The sequence below is a fragment of the Thunnus maccoyii genome, chromosome 17 (assembly GCF_910596095.1).
Source record: "Thunnus maccoyii chromosome 17, fThuMac1.1, whole genome shotgun sequence".
Classification (NCBI taxonomy): Eukaryota; Metazoa; Chordata; class Actinopteri; order Scombriformes; family Scombridae; genus Thunnus; species Thunnus maccoyii.
The window spans coordinates 20,179,008-20,198,587 of NC_056549.1; the positions used below are offsets into that span (position 1 = coordinate 20,179,008).

General features: G+C 40.7%; 2 protein-coding genes across 2 annotated transcripts; both read right to left on the reverse strand.

Moving 5' to 3' along the window:
- Nucleotides 1-516: 516 nt before the first annotated feature.
- On the reverse strand, nt 517-6,367 carry slc30a1a (solute carrier family 30 member 1a). Its single transcript, XM_042390749.1, has 2 exons — nt 5,427-6,367; nt 517-3,267 (listed from the first exon to the last, which is right to left on the reverse strand). Exons 1-2 carry the CDS (start codon nt 5,998-6,000, stop codon nt 2,366-2,368), a joined length of 1,476 nt encoding a protein of 491 aa, XP_042246683.1. The 5' UTR covers nt 6,001-6,367; the 3' UTR covers nt 517-2,365.
- Nucleotides 6,368-7,773: 1,406 nt separating this feature from the next.
- nek2 (NIMA-related kinase 2) lies at nt 7,774-13,716 on the reverse strand. The gene is made up of 9 exons (XM_042390750.1): nt 13,350-13,716; nt 10,662-10,879; nt 10,278-10,518; nt 9,736-9,818; nt 9,514-9,640; nt 9,198-9,426; nt 8,801-8,855; nt 8,585-8,664; nt 7,774-8,259 (listed from the first exon to the last, which is right to left on the reverse strand). Exons 1-9 carry the CDS (start codon nt 13,443-13,445, stop codon nt 8,051-8,053), a joined length of 1,338 nt encoding a protein of 445 aa, XP_042246684.1. The 5' UTR covers nt 13,446-13,716; the 3' UTR covers nt 7,774-8,050.
- Between the last annotated feature and the right edge of the window lie 5,864 nt (nt 13,717-19,580).

Genomic DNA, 19,580 nt, shown 5'->3' on the forward strand with positions numbered 1-19,580 from the left:
CTGAAAAATCTCTTGATTGACAGAAAAAAAGCTGTTGGTTAATAAAACCAACATACAAGTAAAACAGCAAGAGAAAAATATTCTTAACCATTTGCACGTCCTCACATTTGATGCCCTTTACTGCGTAATTTGATTCCATCTTTGTCAATGTAAACACAGACCTAATGGGCACAATGTTAAACCTCAATAAACCCATGCATTTCTCTTTTTTTGGGTACTGATTTTTTTCTCAAAGAGTAGCACAAGTTTACATGTTCAACATGGATTTTACAGGGAACCTGAATGTAGGCTGAGTGTAATAAAGTTATGTAGACCTGTGCACAATCCCTGCTTCTTAAACCTAAATCTCCTCTATAATCTCCTTCACAATTCTATGGCTTAAGTGGATTTAATGGACAAAAGTCAACAACAGATCAAAGTTTGGGTTTCCACTGTTAGAAGTATGTGCTAAGTGCCCATGATGGCTGCTACAACTTGAAATTAAAAGACAAAGAAAGAATAAGGCAAGTGACAAAATTGGGCTCATCAACTGTACCAAACAGCCATATATTTTATTTCACAATGACACATTGGACAGATACTAATGAGATATATATATACATATATATATCTCAAGAAACACATCAGCTGACATGTTATATCTAAAATAAAAAAACAACACTTATGTTTTCAATTATCACATACAGCTCAAGTCTGAGAAGACACAAAATAAAAGTGACCAAACATTACAAATGAAGGAATGCGTCAAAATACATTTCCCAGCACATATTTCTACATTGCATACACATTAAAATCGGGAGTGGAGATCTGAGACGCATCGATGGCTCACTGTTTAAATGATGAGGGAAATTTCAAACAATTTCAAAGGCCACTGTATGGACTTCAATTCAGCAAACAGTCTGCTCAGCTGTCCAAAGCAGAGGAGAGGCGAGCTACATGATGAGTCATTCCATACACAGTAATTCGAATAGTTGGAGGATACCAGTAGGTTCTGGTAAGCAGCAACTGGAGCTCTTAGTGGAGCTCTTCAACGTCGAGCACCAGGTCTCAGTTTTGTCATGCAAACACAGTAGAACATCCTAAAATTACAAAAAAGTCCCTCAGCATGGATTGTGACAAGGTGCCGAACACATTCATGAGGATTTTTAAAAACTGATAAATCATCAAGCCGTCATCAGAAAGCTTTCCAGTACAGATTCACACAGAGAATAGTGTTTGACTATTGGTATACAGTGCTCGTTTCTTAGCAACAGACCCAACCCCCTCTGGCTTGCAATGCATCAGATCTTGAATGAACAAGTAATTACATACCATGCCATTGCAAGTTCAGTTACATTATTTCTTCTATACTTAGTGCCATACCACAGCAGTTTTTTTTATTTAAAAGGCAAGGTGAGAGAGATGTTGATACGGCTTCTGTATCCAACTAATGACTGCAATTAAAACCGAGTCAAGGCCAGAGAAAGTTTGAGAAACAAAATTATAAAATATCACATTTGAAAAACTGACTACAGCATAGATGGTTTGTCCAAGAAAAAAAAAAAATTCAAGACAGAAAATTGCAAAAAAGTTTCTATCACCCAAACTAAATATTACAAACAGCATCTACAGAGAGAAATAGATCATTTCTAATAACTTAAATACTTAAATTATTATGCAATATAATACTCTTCCATTTGGGGCCAGAGGTTAAGAAAATAGATTTGCTCAAAGCCTACACAAGAAACAAAAAGTAGACTCTTTGCCAACAAGTCCATAGGCCGAACAAAATAACCTAGTGATGTGTGCTCCGACTTGCATGTGTTGTGTGTGTCCTTCTGGAGGAGAGGGAGGTCTCTCCGATCCCTCCAGTCCTGTAGTGAGACGCTTTGGCACAGAAACACCATGGGACGAGATGACACATCACAACGCGGTGCTAATGAGGGACACTCATGCAGGCCTCGCTCCAGTCCAGGAGGAGATAGGTCAGTGAACCCCAACATGCATTGCTACCACACTGTCAGGGCAACAGACAAAAGAGGGGCTGAGCAGCAGAGGAGAGGGTGGGTGGGAGACAGCAGTGGTTGGAATATATACATTATATTTATATATATATATATATTCCAACTACTGGAGATATATATGGAGAGAAGAGAGGGATGAAAGAAACTGAGAAACTGAAAAATGCATGAACACAGTATGTTTTGAAAGGATTTTGCAGCCATAAAGGGGGCAAAAAAAAAAGAATAAAAAAGGACTAAGGAATTTTTTTTTTTCCTTATCCACAGGTCAAAAAGATTCCTGCGTCCTGCAAATGATAATGATTGTTTTTGCTTGATGTGGTGGTTTTCCAGCTTCTCCTCTGTTTCTCTCTTTCTCTTCCATCTCACAGAGACGACTCCACCTCTCTGGTGATGGTCACCTCGGCCCCTGACCGAGGGCGCACCAGAGCAGCTGCGGCCTGCTCTGTGGTCTCACTGACCACCTCCAGGGCTGAAGCAGCAGTCGCCTTGCTGTCACTGCTAGCTTTCTTGTCCGTGTTCTGTTTGTCTGCAGAGCCGCAGCACAGCTTGGGAGCACACTGAGTCCGACAGGAGAGCTCACAGAGAGAGTCTCGAGACTCCGAGCTGAATGTGACAAACTCGGGCTGGATGGTGGTGGCGTGGATGCCCTCATCGTGAAAGAAGTCCTTGATGCGTTTGGCCACCTCCATGTAAGACGTGGGGTCGTGGCACTTGATGTGTGCCGTTGCGATGATGCGGCTGCCGGCCAGCTGCCAGATGTGCAGCTCGTGGATTGCCAGGACGCCCTCCAGACTGAGCAGACGCTCGTTGAGCCGGTGCATGTTGATCTGCTTGGGCACGGTCTGAAGCAGGATGAGGGCCGACTCCTTTAGCAACGGGTAGGTGGTGTACAGCAGGATGCCCACCATGATGATGCAGAGCGTGGGATCCAGGTAGAGAACCCAGCAGGGACCAGCCACCTTCATGCTTGGCACGGTGGGGCCTTCAAGCAGGTCCACCAGTGTGTGATTGACATGATGGTGGTCTGTGGTGTGACTGTTGATGCACGGGTTGACGCATATCTCACCGGCTTTGCAGGGCTTCCACACAAAGATGAATATTATAGCGTTGACCACCACGATAACAGAGCCCAGGGCGTCGCCCAACACATGGAGGAAGACACCGCGCATGTTGAGCTGTGATGACGAGCTGTGGTCATGGTCCATCTCCTCATATTGCGTGTTGCCGTTCATCTGCACCTCTGTGCTGTCTTTACGGCTGATTTCTGCAGATAAAAGTGGAGAGGTTAGTTAACTTTACTGAAACACCTTCATAACAAGGGAAGGTTAAATAATCAAATGGACTTTGACACCAAGATTCTGACACAGCCTTCTGTATAGGTACACAGGAAGAGATACAGAGATTGTAACAAAAACAGAAATGTCATTTAGAAAAGTTTTAGAAGCAACAGTGAGCTCATTACAGGGCAAAGAAATAGGTAGTACGAAATCAGCATGCAGTAAGGATGCTGCAAGTAGATTCAGTGGCAGCCAGTTGTTAAATTGTTCTGTTACATCGTTTGGAGCTGAAGCACACGACCCTTTGAAACAAAAGAGCCAGAACTCTAGTGCACAGTGTTATCGGGTGATGCTTGCAAAGATAGTTTACTGGATCTAATTCAAACAGCCCATTACGTTGTTATATTAGTCATTTACTCTTTCTTCATATGTTGGATTATAGCTTTAACTGTGGAGGACAACTCAGCCTTGTGACTGAAGCTAGTATCTCGTAACTGCTCAGGGCTACAGACAAGGGGGGCATACCAGACAGCAATGGTGGATTACATGAAAATGAACTCCCGGCACATGGGATCCTTAACACTCTGTAGTAATCCACATTAAGCAAATTCAATTACTAACTGGAGTCAGTGGCAGCGTGCACAGCACTGAAGGAACGGCACCTGAGCAATGACTGCTCACTTCCATCCTGGGACACGCCGGGTCATTCATCAGCGGCTAATGGTGTGGCTTGGGCTGTCGACTCCACTGTTACACTGATGTATGACCCAGTAACAGCGATTGGGGCATGGAGGGGGGGGGGGGGGGACCTCCATTTATTGAAACTGGCGGGGCCTAACAGCGAAGGGGGAGAAATGGTCTTCTGTATGGATTTAACCCTTCAGGGTGCGAGGAGGGTGAGCTCTCGGATGGAATGTGCAGAGGTGTACCCAAGGAAGCTTTTTAGAGGTGGTCTGCCATTTTATCGTCAGAAACAAGACATCAAAATCTCATCTGACCTGAACCCACAGATGGTAGGAAGAGCTGTTTCTGAATATGATTGTAGTAACCAAACACCTCATATAATGGAAAAGTAACACACACCAAGGGTTGTAGAGAGGTGCTGATCACTGGAGTTAGACTTAAGAGAAAAAAAGTGTTGCACACTCTGGCTCCATTTGCATTTCTCTTCTATTTAGATGACGTTTTGGCCCTCAGGCCATCTTCAAAATGAGCACTGTTGTACTATGTAGGCCACACCTTAGTAACACATCTGATGGTGATTAGACAATCATGTTCAACCACCTTTAAGGTGAAAAAAAAAAAAAAAAAACACGGAGGCCTTCAGCCCATCAAAACTCTTTAACAGTGACAGGAACTACAGCCAATCAAGTCACTTCAAACCAAGTGACAAGAAACATTATGTCTTATACCACATAGAGATTTAAATTTTACATTTTCTTTTAGTTAACTATATTCAAAAATGTTTATATATATTAGAATAGATTTCTAATAGATACACACCATAAACAACTTAAACTCAATATCCAATAAATAGAGATACATTACAGAACTAAACACCTCGCCATCGCTGTGTGAACAGTGAAACACTAAGGTTATCATTATTGTACAATGAATTCACTTGTTTGTACAATAAAGCGTTAGCAATATAAATGAGGCGAGAGAGTTTTGGTAATTTTGTCAGATTGGACACTTTAACAAGGTTGGACTCATCAAAAATCCTTGGCTGAGTCAGAAGCTTCTACTCTGCTCTATTCTTCAGCCAGCTGGTAATGGTCAGTCTTCACAAAGCCTGAAAACTGAGGCCCCAACACGCTTAAGTCACTGAAGGTGGCCACGTTTCTGAGGATAAAGTGACCGATCAGATTGTGTTTGTTATCAGATATCTGATAACAAACACAATGTCTAAATATCAGTTTTACAATAAAACAACACAGATTAGTCACTTAGGAGGGGGTTGAATGTATGTACTGTTATGCAATCTGGACTGCTAACAATGAAGATAAAGTCTGGCACAAACTGTCAGCTTAAAAATGTGGGACACAATGAATCTGCGTTTGGAGGATTTGTACACTTTGTACTGTACATTTTAATACAGGGAGGCTAAACTCAAGACTGAGTACGATGAAAAATGCTCCAAACTCACCATTTCTCGGTTTCACATCACCAGGGCTATTGTGATTCCCCACCAAGTTGTTGGTCTCTTCTCCTGACGTCCCGTTCCCAGCCTTCAGAGACTTGCCGGCTTTACCCCTCTTGTTCTTACTCCCGTGGGAGTGCCCTCCGTGTGAGTGTCCGTGTCCTCCGCCGGCGTGCCCGTGAAACAAGCAGAGCCCGAGCAGGTTCACAAGGAGCCCCACGGCGCCGACCCCGGCAACCATCTCCGGGCTCTCGATCTCATGGGCCTCGGTGAAGCGCTCGATCGCCTCTAAGACGATGGTGAAACAGAGAGCCGCCAGGAAGACAGCGTTCACCAGAGCCCCCATCACCTCCGCCCGGATCCACCCGAAGGTGTTTTTGTTAGTAGCGTGAGTTTTCTCCGCGAATCGCACCGCGACCAGAGCGACCACCAGCGCGATGACGTCCGACAGCATGTGGAAAGAGTCGGACAGCATCGAGAGAGACGCGGTCAACCGGCTGACCACCACCTCCACAATGAAAAACCCAAAAGTCAACGAGAGCATGCAGAGCAGCCGGACACGATTAGGTTCACAAGCCATTTTCCCAACCTTTTCCTCACAGTCCTTCCGTCGATTCAAGTTTCACGTTAACGTTAAATAACGTCTCACCGCGGTTAGCTCCAAGCTAACGACTAGCTAGCTGAGACAATACGAGGCAATGGTCACCGCGTCTTCACTCACTACTCATATCTAGCGACGGCAACATCACTCGGATTTATCAGAAGACGATTAATCCGAAATACGACACTAGTAACCCCTATAAATACACCGCGGTTGGCACCAGCATATTCCAGATTTGTTTGCCGACGAGCTCTGGTTTGCAGACGGCTGAAACTTTGCACCCGAGCCGGTAAACTTTCCACACGGAACACAGCGCTGTTAAAAGACACGCCCCCCGCACGGTTTCTATTGGCGGAGAGGGTACGAGGTCGAAGCTGATTGGTTGGATTTTGCAACTCTCGCAAGCAGGCGAAGCAAAACGAACCAGACAACAACGGTTGCTACGCACGCTTAACTGCAACTGTAATATCGCGATTGTGTCCATAATTGATCTGTGAATCCTTAATATGATTGGAAACCTTGCCTATGTTAATACATTTACAATGTATTTCTCCTAACTGAAGATAGTGACATAAATAAACAAAAAGCTTTGAGAATGTTTGTGTCCATGTCTCCGTATGTCCTATATTATTATACATATTGTATTATATATTATAATTGTCTGTCACTATTTGTTTTGCCTTTTGTGTAATTTTGTCACAGGTCTGACTTAAGAATCCCTTTAGGATTATTTTTGCTTTGTTTTACTGTTGACAATATTTTTTTTATTGCTATCAATGCATGTATGTCCCCTCTTTGCAATGTAAATGTGTTCAATTACATAAAGAAAAGAGGATATTTAACATTTTCAAGGAATTCAACCAAACGAAACTGTAACTTTGTCAAATTAGTTTCAGTTCCTTAGCAAGTTGGCTCTGCTTCAGAATAGACCTACTTCCCTTTAAAATAGCTTTTAAGTTTACAAATTGTTCCAAATATGTTATTTTCTTGTACGAGATGACCCGTATCCTTTCATCATTTATAATGCCCTATTGATCTTGAGAAATAATTGGTCCCATCTTTCATTGTTGGAAACCTATATAAATAATCTTTTAGCCCTTTTTTTAATCAATTTTGAACTGGAGTGCTTTCATTTAAGCATAATATTTCATACATCGCTCTTACTTAGACCCTCTACTCTGCTGTTTATCAGGAACAAACGGCTTTCAGGTATGAAGGCTTATTGCTTTGTCTCTGTAATCACGAGAGAAATCTCTCTAAATGCAGGTTACTTTTCATGGTAAACTGATGACCCCTTGTGGAAACTATCAGTCTTGATTAAACAGTCTTTGTGTTATAGTTGTCTGCAAATTGAAAATTACTTATTTCGAGTAACTGTTTTGATTCTCATAAAATGCCGAAAAGGTTTTCAATAAACAAAAGCATACTTTTATGGTATTTTATATACATTTTATTTGTATTTACTATTTATCTCTGGCACAAACATTTTCCTTGAGGATGAGTAAAGTTCTATTTATTCTTATACTTTATACTCCTATCAGTAGTTTTTTAAATCAGGAAATGTCAAAGAAATAAAATTCACAATCATTCATTCTGCATAGTTTACATGTTCATTGCTATCACAGATAGTAGTAGCAGCTAAGAAGAACAGTAGTTGTTCTACTTAGTGTTTTTAACTTAATAAACTGCTGTATTGTTATGGACATAAGTCACTAAAGAATCTGCCCTTTTATGTCCATGCAGTTTGTGAAGGAACACAGATTTATATATGTAGCAAGAATATACAGTACATTGTTTACAGTCACAATAGCTGCCTATAAAATAAACACATCAGCACTTCAAACTAAATAAAATTCTGACACACCTCCAATAAAACACTAAAAAACTTAACACACACAACTATACACAGGATTGAATCATTTGGTTTCACTACTGTCAACGCTACTCAATTATCATATAAATAATGCTTAAATTACATCCAGCTATCCTTCAGTAGGTTTCACATTCAGTCACAGTGATATCTGTATAATCAGCGGATGCCGAGGATCTGCCTGCTCTTGAACTGACAGGTTTTCTCCACTTCTTTCAGTGTTTGGGCGCGCAGATTGGCCGCCTGCAGCCTCCTCAAAATCAGCTCCTGGGACGTCGCACTCTGACGGCTATCAGGCCGCTGGTTCTCTTTGCTCTCACCAGCAAAGTGGACCTTCTTCTTGCCGGGGGAGAGGTTCTCCACCACATCTAGGACCAAACAGTAAGGAGTAACTGATTAACAAAGCTCAGTCTGACTTTATATCATCAGGCAACCCTGACAACAGCATGCAACACTCTTTCCAATGACAGCTGGATCTCAGATTATCAGGTGTGCATCATGACCATAATTCTTTTAAAAATGCAGGATTAATTTAATTAATTCTTTATTGGTGTATAAAAACTTTATTTACATGATTTAAGATGTAATAAATAAAGACATCAACATTCAAACCAGAAGCATCCACACATAAAAACATTCCTCATTTCTTGTCTTGGTTCAGTGAGTCCAGAGGTCTTCATCTGATTCCCATACCTATGTCTTTGGTGTAGAACTGTGCCAGGTCCCTCTGCTGCAGCTGCACACGGTTGTAATTCTTCAATAAACCCTCAGCTCTGAAACAGCACATTAACGTCACCAATCAATTGACAAGACTCACAAAAAATGACCCTGTAGAATGAGCAAAATAGGTAAAATGACGTCCTGTGGATTGTTTTCTGACCTTTAAAAATTAAAAATAAAAAGTTTTACCTTGCTAGCTTCTCAGTGCACAGTCGTTCACGGACACACAGCTCCTGCTCCCTTTCTGCCACACAGAACAAAAAAAAGACAAATTTATTTCTTGACCATGTAGCACTAAATTACAGTGTGACACAATGACGCACATCCTTCAGATGCATATTCAAGTACCTGGAAGTAGGCAAAAATGTGGCTGCGACATGAACAAACCTGTTCTAGTTATATGAGTCTCTTCAACTACTCTACAACACTCTTAGTAAGATGGAAGCAGTATTTGCTTTTTGTTTAAGTCTAGCTGCAGGTCAGCAAGAGTGATACTGTCTAACAGCCAGGCCACAGCACAATCAAACCCTGACCAGACATGAAATCGAAGTCTGCGTGGCACGAGGGGGAGTAGAACGACACTCACGCTCCAGCCTCTCCTCACGTTCCTTCAGCGCCTTTTCTCTGTCACGCAGCGCCTGTTCCCTGAGTCTGAGCTCTGCGGAAGAAGTGGCCGTTGGTTCAGCAGGCTTGTGACAGTCAGAGTCCGCTGACCGCCGGCGAAGCCGCGCCTGTGCCTTCCTCTGTTCCTCGGCGACAGCGTCAGCCAATAGGCTGCTCTGGAGGATAGACTCCACAGAGGGCCGCAAATAGTCCTGGTGACAAAGACCAATTACGCACAATGCAGCAAAGTGTAGTATCTAAAACAATATAATAGAATGATTAAATAATTCATTTCTAACCTTAAGGTTGAGCATTTTGCTGAGTAGAGTGTTCAGTTCCTCAGAGTATCGGTACGGGATTCTTCTGAACTTCCCCTCTCTGATCTTCTCTGCAAGCTCTTTTTGGTTGTAAGCGGTAAACGGAGGGCTAAAGAGGAGCAATCCAGACACAATGCTCAGCTGTGCAGACAACAAACCAGCCTCTGGAGAAATGAGCTTAAGCAGATGTGTTGGGAAACTTACGATAATGCACAGAGTTCATACAACAAACAACCCAGCGACCAAATATCTGACTTCTCGTTGTAGGACATCCGGTTTATTTGTTCCTGAAAGAATAATGTTGAAAGATAGTGGCTGATTAAGATTAAGACTAAGATTTTTTGTAAAAAATCAGGAGACAAAAACAGCTGAAAACACATATCCCTGTAGTTATTCAGTGAGTACATATATTAAGCTGTCAGGAGGACAGCTTTGTTGTGGCTCAACTCCAAGGTTCAGTGCTAATGATAACAAATACTCGTAATTTCTCCTCATGTGTAAAATATGGGATTCTGTTTCCTGCACAGCTCCTTTTAGGTCTGGGTGTTCTGCACAGTTGGGAGTAGACTTTTCACATTTACAAGTAATCATTTTTCATTGAAACATAATGTATTATTTAATTCGTCCCTACAGAGGAACCCCGTCTCTCTACAAGATCATATCAAGATGTTAAGTTCACAAACCCACAAAATTCTTTGGAAATATTTCTTACAAATCAAAGGGTAGTTTAAGAATAAAGAACTCACTGGAGACATGTAGTAAGGTGTCCCAACAAATGTCTTTGCGAAGCTGGTGTCATGGTTCAGGATCCTCGCCAGGCCAAAGTCACCGAGCTTAACGTTCTGTCTGATGTCGAGGAAGATGTTGGCTGGTTTCAGGTCTCGATGAAGCACAGTGGCCCTGCCGTCACTCCGTCTGTGGCACTCCTTCAGGGCTAACGTGAGCTGTGCCATGACTCGCAGGATGAGCTGTTCTTCCAAATAACGTCTGCCGTGGTAAAAAAATCAGAGGTAATGTGAAGCGAAGTTTAACCTGAAACGCACTTTATTCTTGCACATGAGAAGACAGCAGCATGAACATAAATACACAACATAAAGAGGGTAGTCCAACACTAAGGATCACAAAGTCACCTTTCTTTGATGCATCGGGTGATGAGGCTGGCCAGGTCCCCACCCTCGCAGTGCTCCATGACAATGTACAGCGTGGTGTTGGTCCGGTCTATGATGCGGTCGTAGTACCTTACTATATTTGGGTGCTTGAGCTCCCTCAGGAGGTTCACCTCTGAAACCAGCATCTGCTTCTCACTCTCCGCCATGGTGCCATAATCCAGCTCCTTCCACACAAGGATCTACCACAATGCAAAAGAGGTTTAGTGAACCAAAAGAAAAAATCAAGGCCAACCAAGACCATCTTACATCTTAGCACTTATAGTTACAATCAATGCCCAAAGAATATTTGAGAATATCTCCGGATATAAATACTCTACTTAAAGGGCACAGCTGTTAAACACTCCCTCCTGCTGGTTGTGATGTGCACATGATCTTGAATCTCATGATGTCCTGCGCTCTTCCGTCAGGTGTCGTCTGATTTGTGATCAAATTTTTTTGTTAACAAATAAATTTAATATTTTTTCTGCTCCTCCTCCTCCTCCTAAGAGCCTTTCTGGGGGTCATAACAACAGCAATATGGTAATATCAAGTTGCCATTTTGACTGTGCTCTTATTGCTTCCAGCTGCTTATAATGTGGGTGCTCTTAAACAGTTAAAATATAAAGAGACGATTTTTACTTGTCAGACACAGATGTGACAAATAATAATCACAATCGGCTGCATTACATTTAGGTTTGTCACTAAGCACGAAAGACATTTTGACACAGTGAGAAAAACATTTACAGGTGTAAATAATCAAATTAATGATGGTGGGATTCCACTGAGCTGTTTCTGGTTTCAGGGTCAAGACGTCTGTACTATGAAGCAAGTTCATTATACCCAGGATATATTATCTGGCTTCACTGAGCCCAACATTGGCTGTCCAAATAACCAGTACTACGAAGCTGGTTATCAATCAACCCAGTGAACTCTGGGTTTTCCAGCTACAAGCCCATTCATGTGAAAGAGGCTGGGTTGTTCATTACGAGTGACATCGTCAGAACCATGAATGAAGTACTTCATATGACATGAGATGAAACGGTGTTACAAAATGCATGTGGAAAACTTCTGCTTTAGGGACAGCAAAAGTCATATTCAACAAAGTGAAATGTAAACGAGTCTGTAATCATACAAAAGAATAAGAAGATGCGGAAACACTAGAGATAATATCCACAGTTAGTTAGTTGTATGATGAAGAAACCATTCTGAATATGTCACTTAAAAAGAAAAATGAACAGAAACTTAAAAGTAAAGTCAGACTGTTTCTGCTACCAAAGCAAAGTGTGGAAAGATATTAATGACTGATGAGGTCTATCTGACCCAAATGTTGCTTTTATAATCATGGGAGCCAATTAACAGTATGTGGATTATTTTTCTAATAAAAGACAATCTTTGGTTTTTATTTCTAGTTATCATTAGTCGGGATCCTGTAGGAGTGATGACTATCTTTTTTTTTTTTTTTTCACAGTGATCTGATAGGTCAGTGGTTGAGGTCTTGACAGGTTGTGATCCGATTCTCTGAAATTAACTTGCTCCGGAGCAGGTTAGCTGTTCAGCATGAGTTACCATGGTGCTGTACCCCGATAAGAAGTGAACCGTTGTAGGAATGAAAACCCAGAATTAAACCTGATGTTACCTCACTAAACCCAAATCCTGCTTCATAGCACAGGCCTCTAGTATTGTGCGTCTCAGTGGCATCACGTAAACAGAATAGATCCACCCTAAAATGTAATCAGTTACACCTGTGACCAATCAAAATGTGTGACATGAAAAGTCTGTTATCCTAAATTGTTGCAGCCATTTTCCACACATGTTCACTCTGGCAAATATACGTACGCACCATAACATACAATGGCTGACAGCGACGAAGGCAGCTCTTGCGTAACATCAATAACACTTCAATTTAAGTAAGGTTTCATTTTGCTAGGTGTAATATATTTTTTTAAATTAGTCCAGACTTTATGGTTGGCACAGGCTACCATGGTTACATGTCTCCAACTGGCAAGGAGGCTCTCAGGAAATGACGTAATAATTACGGCTCAGTGCATCCAAAGAGATACTACTACTGTTTAGTCACACAAAAGTATGTTGAATGATAGTACACATATTGAGTATGTAGTGCATAGTATGCAATTTCGGACGCAGCTTCAGTGTTTGTGCACTGGAGGCTTCAATTTTCCATGTCACACTTGAGTTAATTGAATGTTGACCATGATTGGCTCTAAACTAGATGTGATGTCACAAATCATGCTCAGAGGCAATGAGCACAGAGAAATTTTCAGCTTTCAACAGATAAATGTGAAAACAGACTTCTAGTGTCAAACTCTGCATATGTATTCTTCTGCACAGTGAGGCTCAAACATTCAACTGAAGCAACAAGAAGACAAACATATTTTTGAGTGGAGGGGGACTTTAAGTTCGCAACATATGTTCTTTGTAGCAGAGCCTTTACATTTCTAAAACATTACCTTGTATTGGCATAACCTTACTAAGGCTACATACAAACCAATATTCAGGATCGATAGTTTGCAACTGAAACTAACGTCAGTGTAACGTTACTGTTTAATCGAACAGCAACGCTTTCGTGTTTGCATCTTAACGTTAACATTACGTTACATACGGGCAGAGGTTTTGTGCAGACAAAAACGTGAAACAGTTAACTTTACTCACTTTCCCGTCAGATTTCCGTCTTATTTTCTGGCATCGTCCATAGGAACCTGAACCTATAGTATACAACACCTCGTAATCCTCCACACGGGACGGCATCTTGCTCTTTACAACCGACGCTTTGTTTACCTGACGTAACGTTAATTTAGCTACTAAACGAGTTAACGTTAGCTGTAAACTCAGCGATGGTTAATCATTAACCTCAACCAGCGGCTTCCGAATGAGTCTCTTAATTTACTCTCTTGCTGGGAAAGCCGTAGTCTCCGATAAAGATGATTAAATACATCAAAAGTTTGGGTTTTTCGGCTTTCTTCTCTCGTACACTCGTGTGTGTTGCAGTTATCAAAACAGGAAGAGCTTGCCCTCGCTCGTTTAAATTGGTGCCCAAATTCTCGATGGTGATTGGCCGGCTCGCTTCATACGACGACTTCTGATTGGTCATTGCGATGATACAACTTGTAAGGTTGCTAAGCGCCTGAAAGCCGCGAGAGTAGCGCGGGTAGAGGACACATGTTCAACTCCCCACGTGGTGGCGCCAAAAACACACCCAAACCAGAGGCTTTCTCTTTATTTGCGTTGGTTTCAACACTGTAGCAATCATATCCCAGGGAATAGAGTTAGGATAATTCATTTATTTGGGAAAATTGAAAAAGATTTGGAGTCTGTTCCACAGCATAACTCTGTTAGTTTGATAAAAGATGATTGATTAAAGGAGATTTTTTTTGCATTTATCTTCAACATATTTCTCAAGGTCTCACTGGAATGTTATCTGTGGCAGTATTTGAAAAGCTAATTAAAATTTCACACACAAGTTCAAAGATAAGACCGATGAGGTTTTCGCTCTATATATGAATGCACCTTAAATAGTGTCAGCAGCTGACTCTAAATGTACATTTGGGACTGAAACTTCTGTGTTGGTGTTATTTTACGTCTCAGGCCATTTATGTGTTTCTGGTACACTGAATTAATATTTTATTTTATTCTATGTATAGGGAAAGTATCAAATATCAAATGGGAAAGTACATATATCTGTGTTCTTTATCACGGAACGAAAAGGTAATGTATAAAGCCATATCTCAATGGAGTAGTATGTCATACTTCATATTTTAAGAATATAAAAAGGGTTTAAAAACAGTTAAATTCATTCAAAACAGTTCATTTTTTGAGAATGAATAGGAAAATAAGTATTATTTCACTTTTATGTGGATGTATAAATGAATTAAATGTATTTCATATGTTTAGTTTGAATGTGATATTATTGGTTTCGGTGTAATGATGACACTGACACTTTCATTGAAGTGTAAACATTGTTAATTATATTGTACATTTTAATATGGATGAGTGGTTGTTATCAAGGTAATAACTAAATAAAGTGTCCTTTGCTTTTTTCCAAAAACAAAATTCAGTGGCTTTGGGCTCCAGCTCTTAAGACGAATCTTGATTTTCCTTTCATGCTTGAAATCCCTTTAATTGTCTGGGTTATGTACAGAGGTGTATAATAGGCACTGAAACATTTTCTTCCAGCAGACACACCGGGACATTTTTCTCAACACGAAGTAAGAGTAGCTGTCTTGAAAATTAATTGAGCAAAGATAAGAATAGCTCACCGGAAATATCCATGGACCAAGTCATGTTTGAGCATAAATCAGAAGAAAGTTATGTGTATGTTATAAAATCTCCTCAGCCTAATTTAACAGACTTAACAGTAAGTCCTTTCAAAACAACAACCAAACAGCATTGTAAGTAACCATTTGCTGTCTCTCTGACTGACATGAGCTGCAGAGTTTTGTTTTCCTCAATATGTAATCCCCCTATTATTCCTGAATACAAGAAAAGGTCGCTGGCTGCCATCGGAGCAGTTTCCATGGCTGCATATTTAAGACTCAGGGGAAGCTGAGGGGCGTCTTATTGTCAGTGGTCATTTGATTCGACCAGCAGGACCACCTGAAGAGTCGCCATCTGAGAGCAGGAACATACAGCGACCACTTACTCTGCTCATATTTCTAGTACTCTTCCACACAAGTCATCAATATAAACAGTCTGCCCTCAAAGAACTGGTGTTACTGAAGAAAAAAACTCTGCAATGTGTGTCATGTCTATTTGAAACTTTTCATATTTAATTGGAATAAAGCACAGCCAAGACTGCTCAAATGATGGAACGAAAATAAATCACCAAGAATTATGATAATTTATTCATTGTTTAAGTCTATTATTAAGCAGAAATGTCAACAATCTGTTGGTTTTTGATTCTCCAATGTGAAAATTTGCTGCTTTTCTGTGTTTTATATTACTGTCAGTTCAACATCTTTGGTATTTGGACTGTTGGTTGGAGATAACAAGCAATTTGAAGATGTTACCATGGGTTTAGGAAACTTGAAAAGGGCATTTCTTTTACTATTTTTTTTGACATTTTATAGACTAAATGATTAATCAAAACAATAATTAATTAATAATCAAAATGAAAGTTATGATTTTCAGACAGTTTTTCAAGAACAACTTTTCCTTTCTGATCCATATTCTGTTATTAGCTTTACGTTGGTTTCACAAAGACCACATTTAATCCATAATATGTGGTGCATCTACATAAGAAACTTATAGTTAAACATACTTATACATTAGATTAGATCTGGTATGTAACATGCACATCATCATCATCATCATCATCATCATCACATCTTTGATTCTCGGATCAGATCTAAAAAGAGCAAAGCAGCACTGGTGTTAGTTTAGGTGTAGCACTATCAAAGCATGACTTGAGTAAACCCTACATGTGATAGATAAAAGATTATTTTCCACATTAGAAAGTCAACTTTCATGTGTGATCCCTGCCTGAGATAAATGCAGTCTTTATCTCACTTCAAATTATTGTTTCATCCCTCTCCGCTCTCTCCTGCCAGTACCACACACTGACACCACTCACACCACCAAGAGAGAGTGAGCGCCCGAGCCGGTCTGTCAGTCTGCCTCTTCAAAGGTCACTCCTACAAAGAGCTGGAGGAGTTTGGAAATCAGCCAGGAACAGTTGGGAAAGGGCGGGGTGGGGAGCGGAAAACTGACAGCTAAAAACAACAGAGACAGTCAGGTGCCTGAGGCCGCCCTGACGTCAGCTGCCCCTGTTAAAGGCCAAGAGTTGAGAGGGAACGACAGGGAGGACAGACAGCTACATCCCATAATAACCTCCTCACCTCTGCTGGGGTGACTGTGGTCTTGTAATGGGGGTTACAGGAGGGTTATAGTGCTTATCTCACCTCTAACTCCATTTTTTTTTTTTGGGTGCAGCTCAGCCAAAGATCTCAAAATAATAAAGGTAACACACATCTTTATAATCATACACACACCTGGGTGATCTCTGCGGCTGCACGAAATAAAAACAGTGATATAAAGCTGATCATAAAGATATTAAAGGAAAAGTTCACAATTTTTCAAGTCTGTCTTAAAACAACAGTCAGGCGCCAAAACAAACATCGAAACAGGTTTTGCTCGCTGTAATCATTCCTCCTGTTCATATTGACCATTAGAAGATCCCTTCAAATGTGTTTACAATGTACTTCCCAAGTCTGTCTATGACTCTCAGTCCTGAGCATGTTCATTACTTACTGAAGACATAAAAATGGGTCATGATTAAACACTTTGATTTTCATATAAGGCTGAATAATTTCTTAAAACAGCTGGGCACTGTAGTTTTTAGCAAACATTACTCCAACAAGAGTATATATTGCATTTGTTTGGGACTATTTTCAGTCGCTGATTAATACACATTTGGTGCTCTAGTGAGTATTTATGGCAGCAGGATGGTGCGTATCGGATTGATTAAAAACAAACTACAGTGCCCACGTTCATCGCAATGAAGGAACATGTCACTGCATCGGTGCAGCTGATTAATGTGTTTTTAATAGATTTTGGACAACAGTGGAGGTTTGTAGCACAGAGAAAAAGCACAGTATATTAGACTTTGGCTGCACAGGAAATATTCAATAGTAGAATCAATTCATTGTTGGTTTTGGTCGTCTCATGGGATTTGTTGACAATAAGGGCAAAAATATAGATCATTATCATACCCTCAAAAGGATCACAAGAGAAATCTGAGGGGTCGCAAGATAATAATAATGACTTTATTTATATAGGACTTTTCAAAACACAGTTACAAAGTGCTTTACAATAAAAAAGAGCACATTTGACATGTAAAAAACTAAAAGCCATAAAAACTAAGCACATTATAAAAACATCTGTAAAGTAAAATGAACTAAAATACCATAACATATAGTAAGCTGACCAAAAAACAATTTTAAACAAGTGGGTTTTTAACCGTGATTTAAAAGACAAAACAGAGTTGGCAGCCCTGATCTTCTCAAGCAAGTCGTTCCAAAGTCTAGGAGCACTGACTGCAAAGGCTCTATCCCCTTTGTGTATCAATCTTGACCTTGGAACATCAAGAAGCGACGCATCTGATGGTCTCAGGGAGCGGGAAGGGACTAAGGGCAATTAGAGATCTGATAGATAACTTGGGGCAAGGTCTTTCAGGGCTTTGTAGTAATCAATAAAATCTTAACAATCTATTCTAAAAGCAAAAGGTAGCCAGTTAAGGGAACCCAGGATTGGTGAAATGTGATCATGTTTCCTAGACTGAGTTAAAATACTGATAGCAGAGTTTTGGATGAGCGGGAGGCGGGAGAGGGATCTTCTGCTGATGCCAGAGAGCAGGGAATCACAGTAGTCCAATCGACTGGTTATGAAAGCGTGAAATCAGTTTCTAGATTTTTGGCAGAAAGAAATGGTCTAATCCTTGAAATGTTCCTGATGATAAAAACAGGATTGAACCAATGAATTAACATGTTAATCTAGGGTGAGGATTTGATCAAAAATGACACCAAGGTTTCTGCAATGCTGAGTTATAGTGAACTACCACTGTTCAAAATTTGGTTGTTTGCACTATCTTGACCTATGATTAATATCTCAGTCTTATCAGCGTTTAGCTGCAGGAAGTTTTGTGACATCCACATGCAGATGTCATTCAGACAAGTAAGCAGGTTGGCATTGATCTGATAATTGTTTCCAGGGTCACAGTCTAGATACATCTGAGTATCGTCTGCGTAAAAATGGAAACTGATATTAAACCGATTAACAAGATAGTATTCATTTCCCCCCTTGTGAGATATTTGATAATTTGACCTCCTACAGCATATTAAAATATGATTCAAATGGAGCCATATGAGAGTGTAAAATGACTGCGGTCTAACTGCACAAGGCTCATGGACATATAAAACTTGTGACAATTAGTTACAAGTACATATTGCTTCCTTTAAAAAGGTCACAAATCAAAAAGGTCGAAACCCATTGCGTACAAGGATCACTTCACTAAAATCACAAAAAAACATATTTTCTTATCAAGCCATGCAGTTAGGAAGTAATATGAGTAATTAAGGCTTTGTTTCTGCAAAGACAGGTTGCTGCCAAATTTTCAAATGTAATTTTTAATGCTTCTATTATTTTGTTTTTGATACAGTGGAAGAAATCTCAGGGACATATCTCAAAATCTTGACACATAAAACCAAAATTATCTGTAACACAAGGAGAAAGTGACAAATTCTCTTGTAATTTGGGTGAACTGACACTTTAATCTGCTCTCGTATTCGTGTTTTTATCCCTACACATCAAAATTCACGTTTCTTCACTTTTACTCCTCCGGCAAACAATGTAAAACCTGATGTGTTGACACAAGAGTGAGACATGTCATCATAACAACGCTGAGGGTCTTTGTTGTGACAGCAGGAGGGGCCAGGGAGACACTACGATGCCCGCAGCTGCTGCAGTGACATTCAGCCTGGCTCTCGTCTCCACAGCTGGATGTTTTAGTGCCTGCTGACTCAAGGGACGCCACCATCGCCGCAGCATTCACAAGGGAGCAGCCATCAAAGCATGACATTGAGGTCCTTGGGGAGCGGCACCCGTGAAATAGTTCATTGCAGGTGTCCTAGCAGGAACACTGGTGCCTCTGGAGCAGAGGACACAAAAAAAATTCCTCTGGAGACTAATTTGACTGTAATGTAGGTGACCTTTGGAAGACCTTTTGAGCAGAATTGAGGAGGAGGAATCTCCATGCAGGGTTATACTACTCCATCTGGACACCACACTGAGCTACAGCCCTGGCTCCTGTTAGCTCTTTGGTATGTTCGTGCATATTTAATCCCATTTTCCAGCTCACTCCCTGCCGTTTTTGCTTGCTTCTCATTGGCT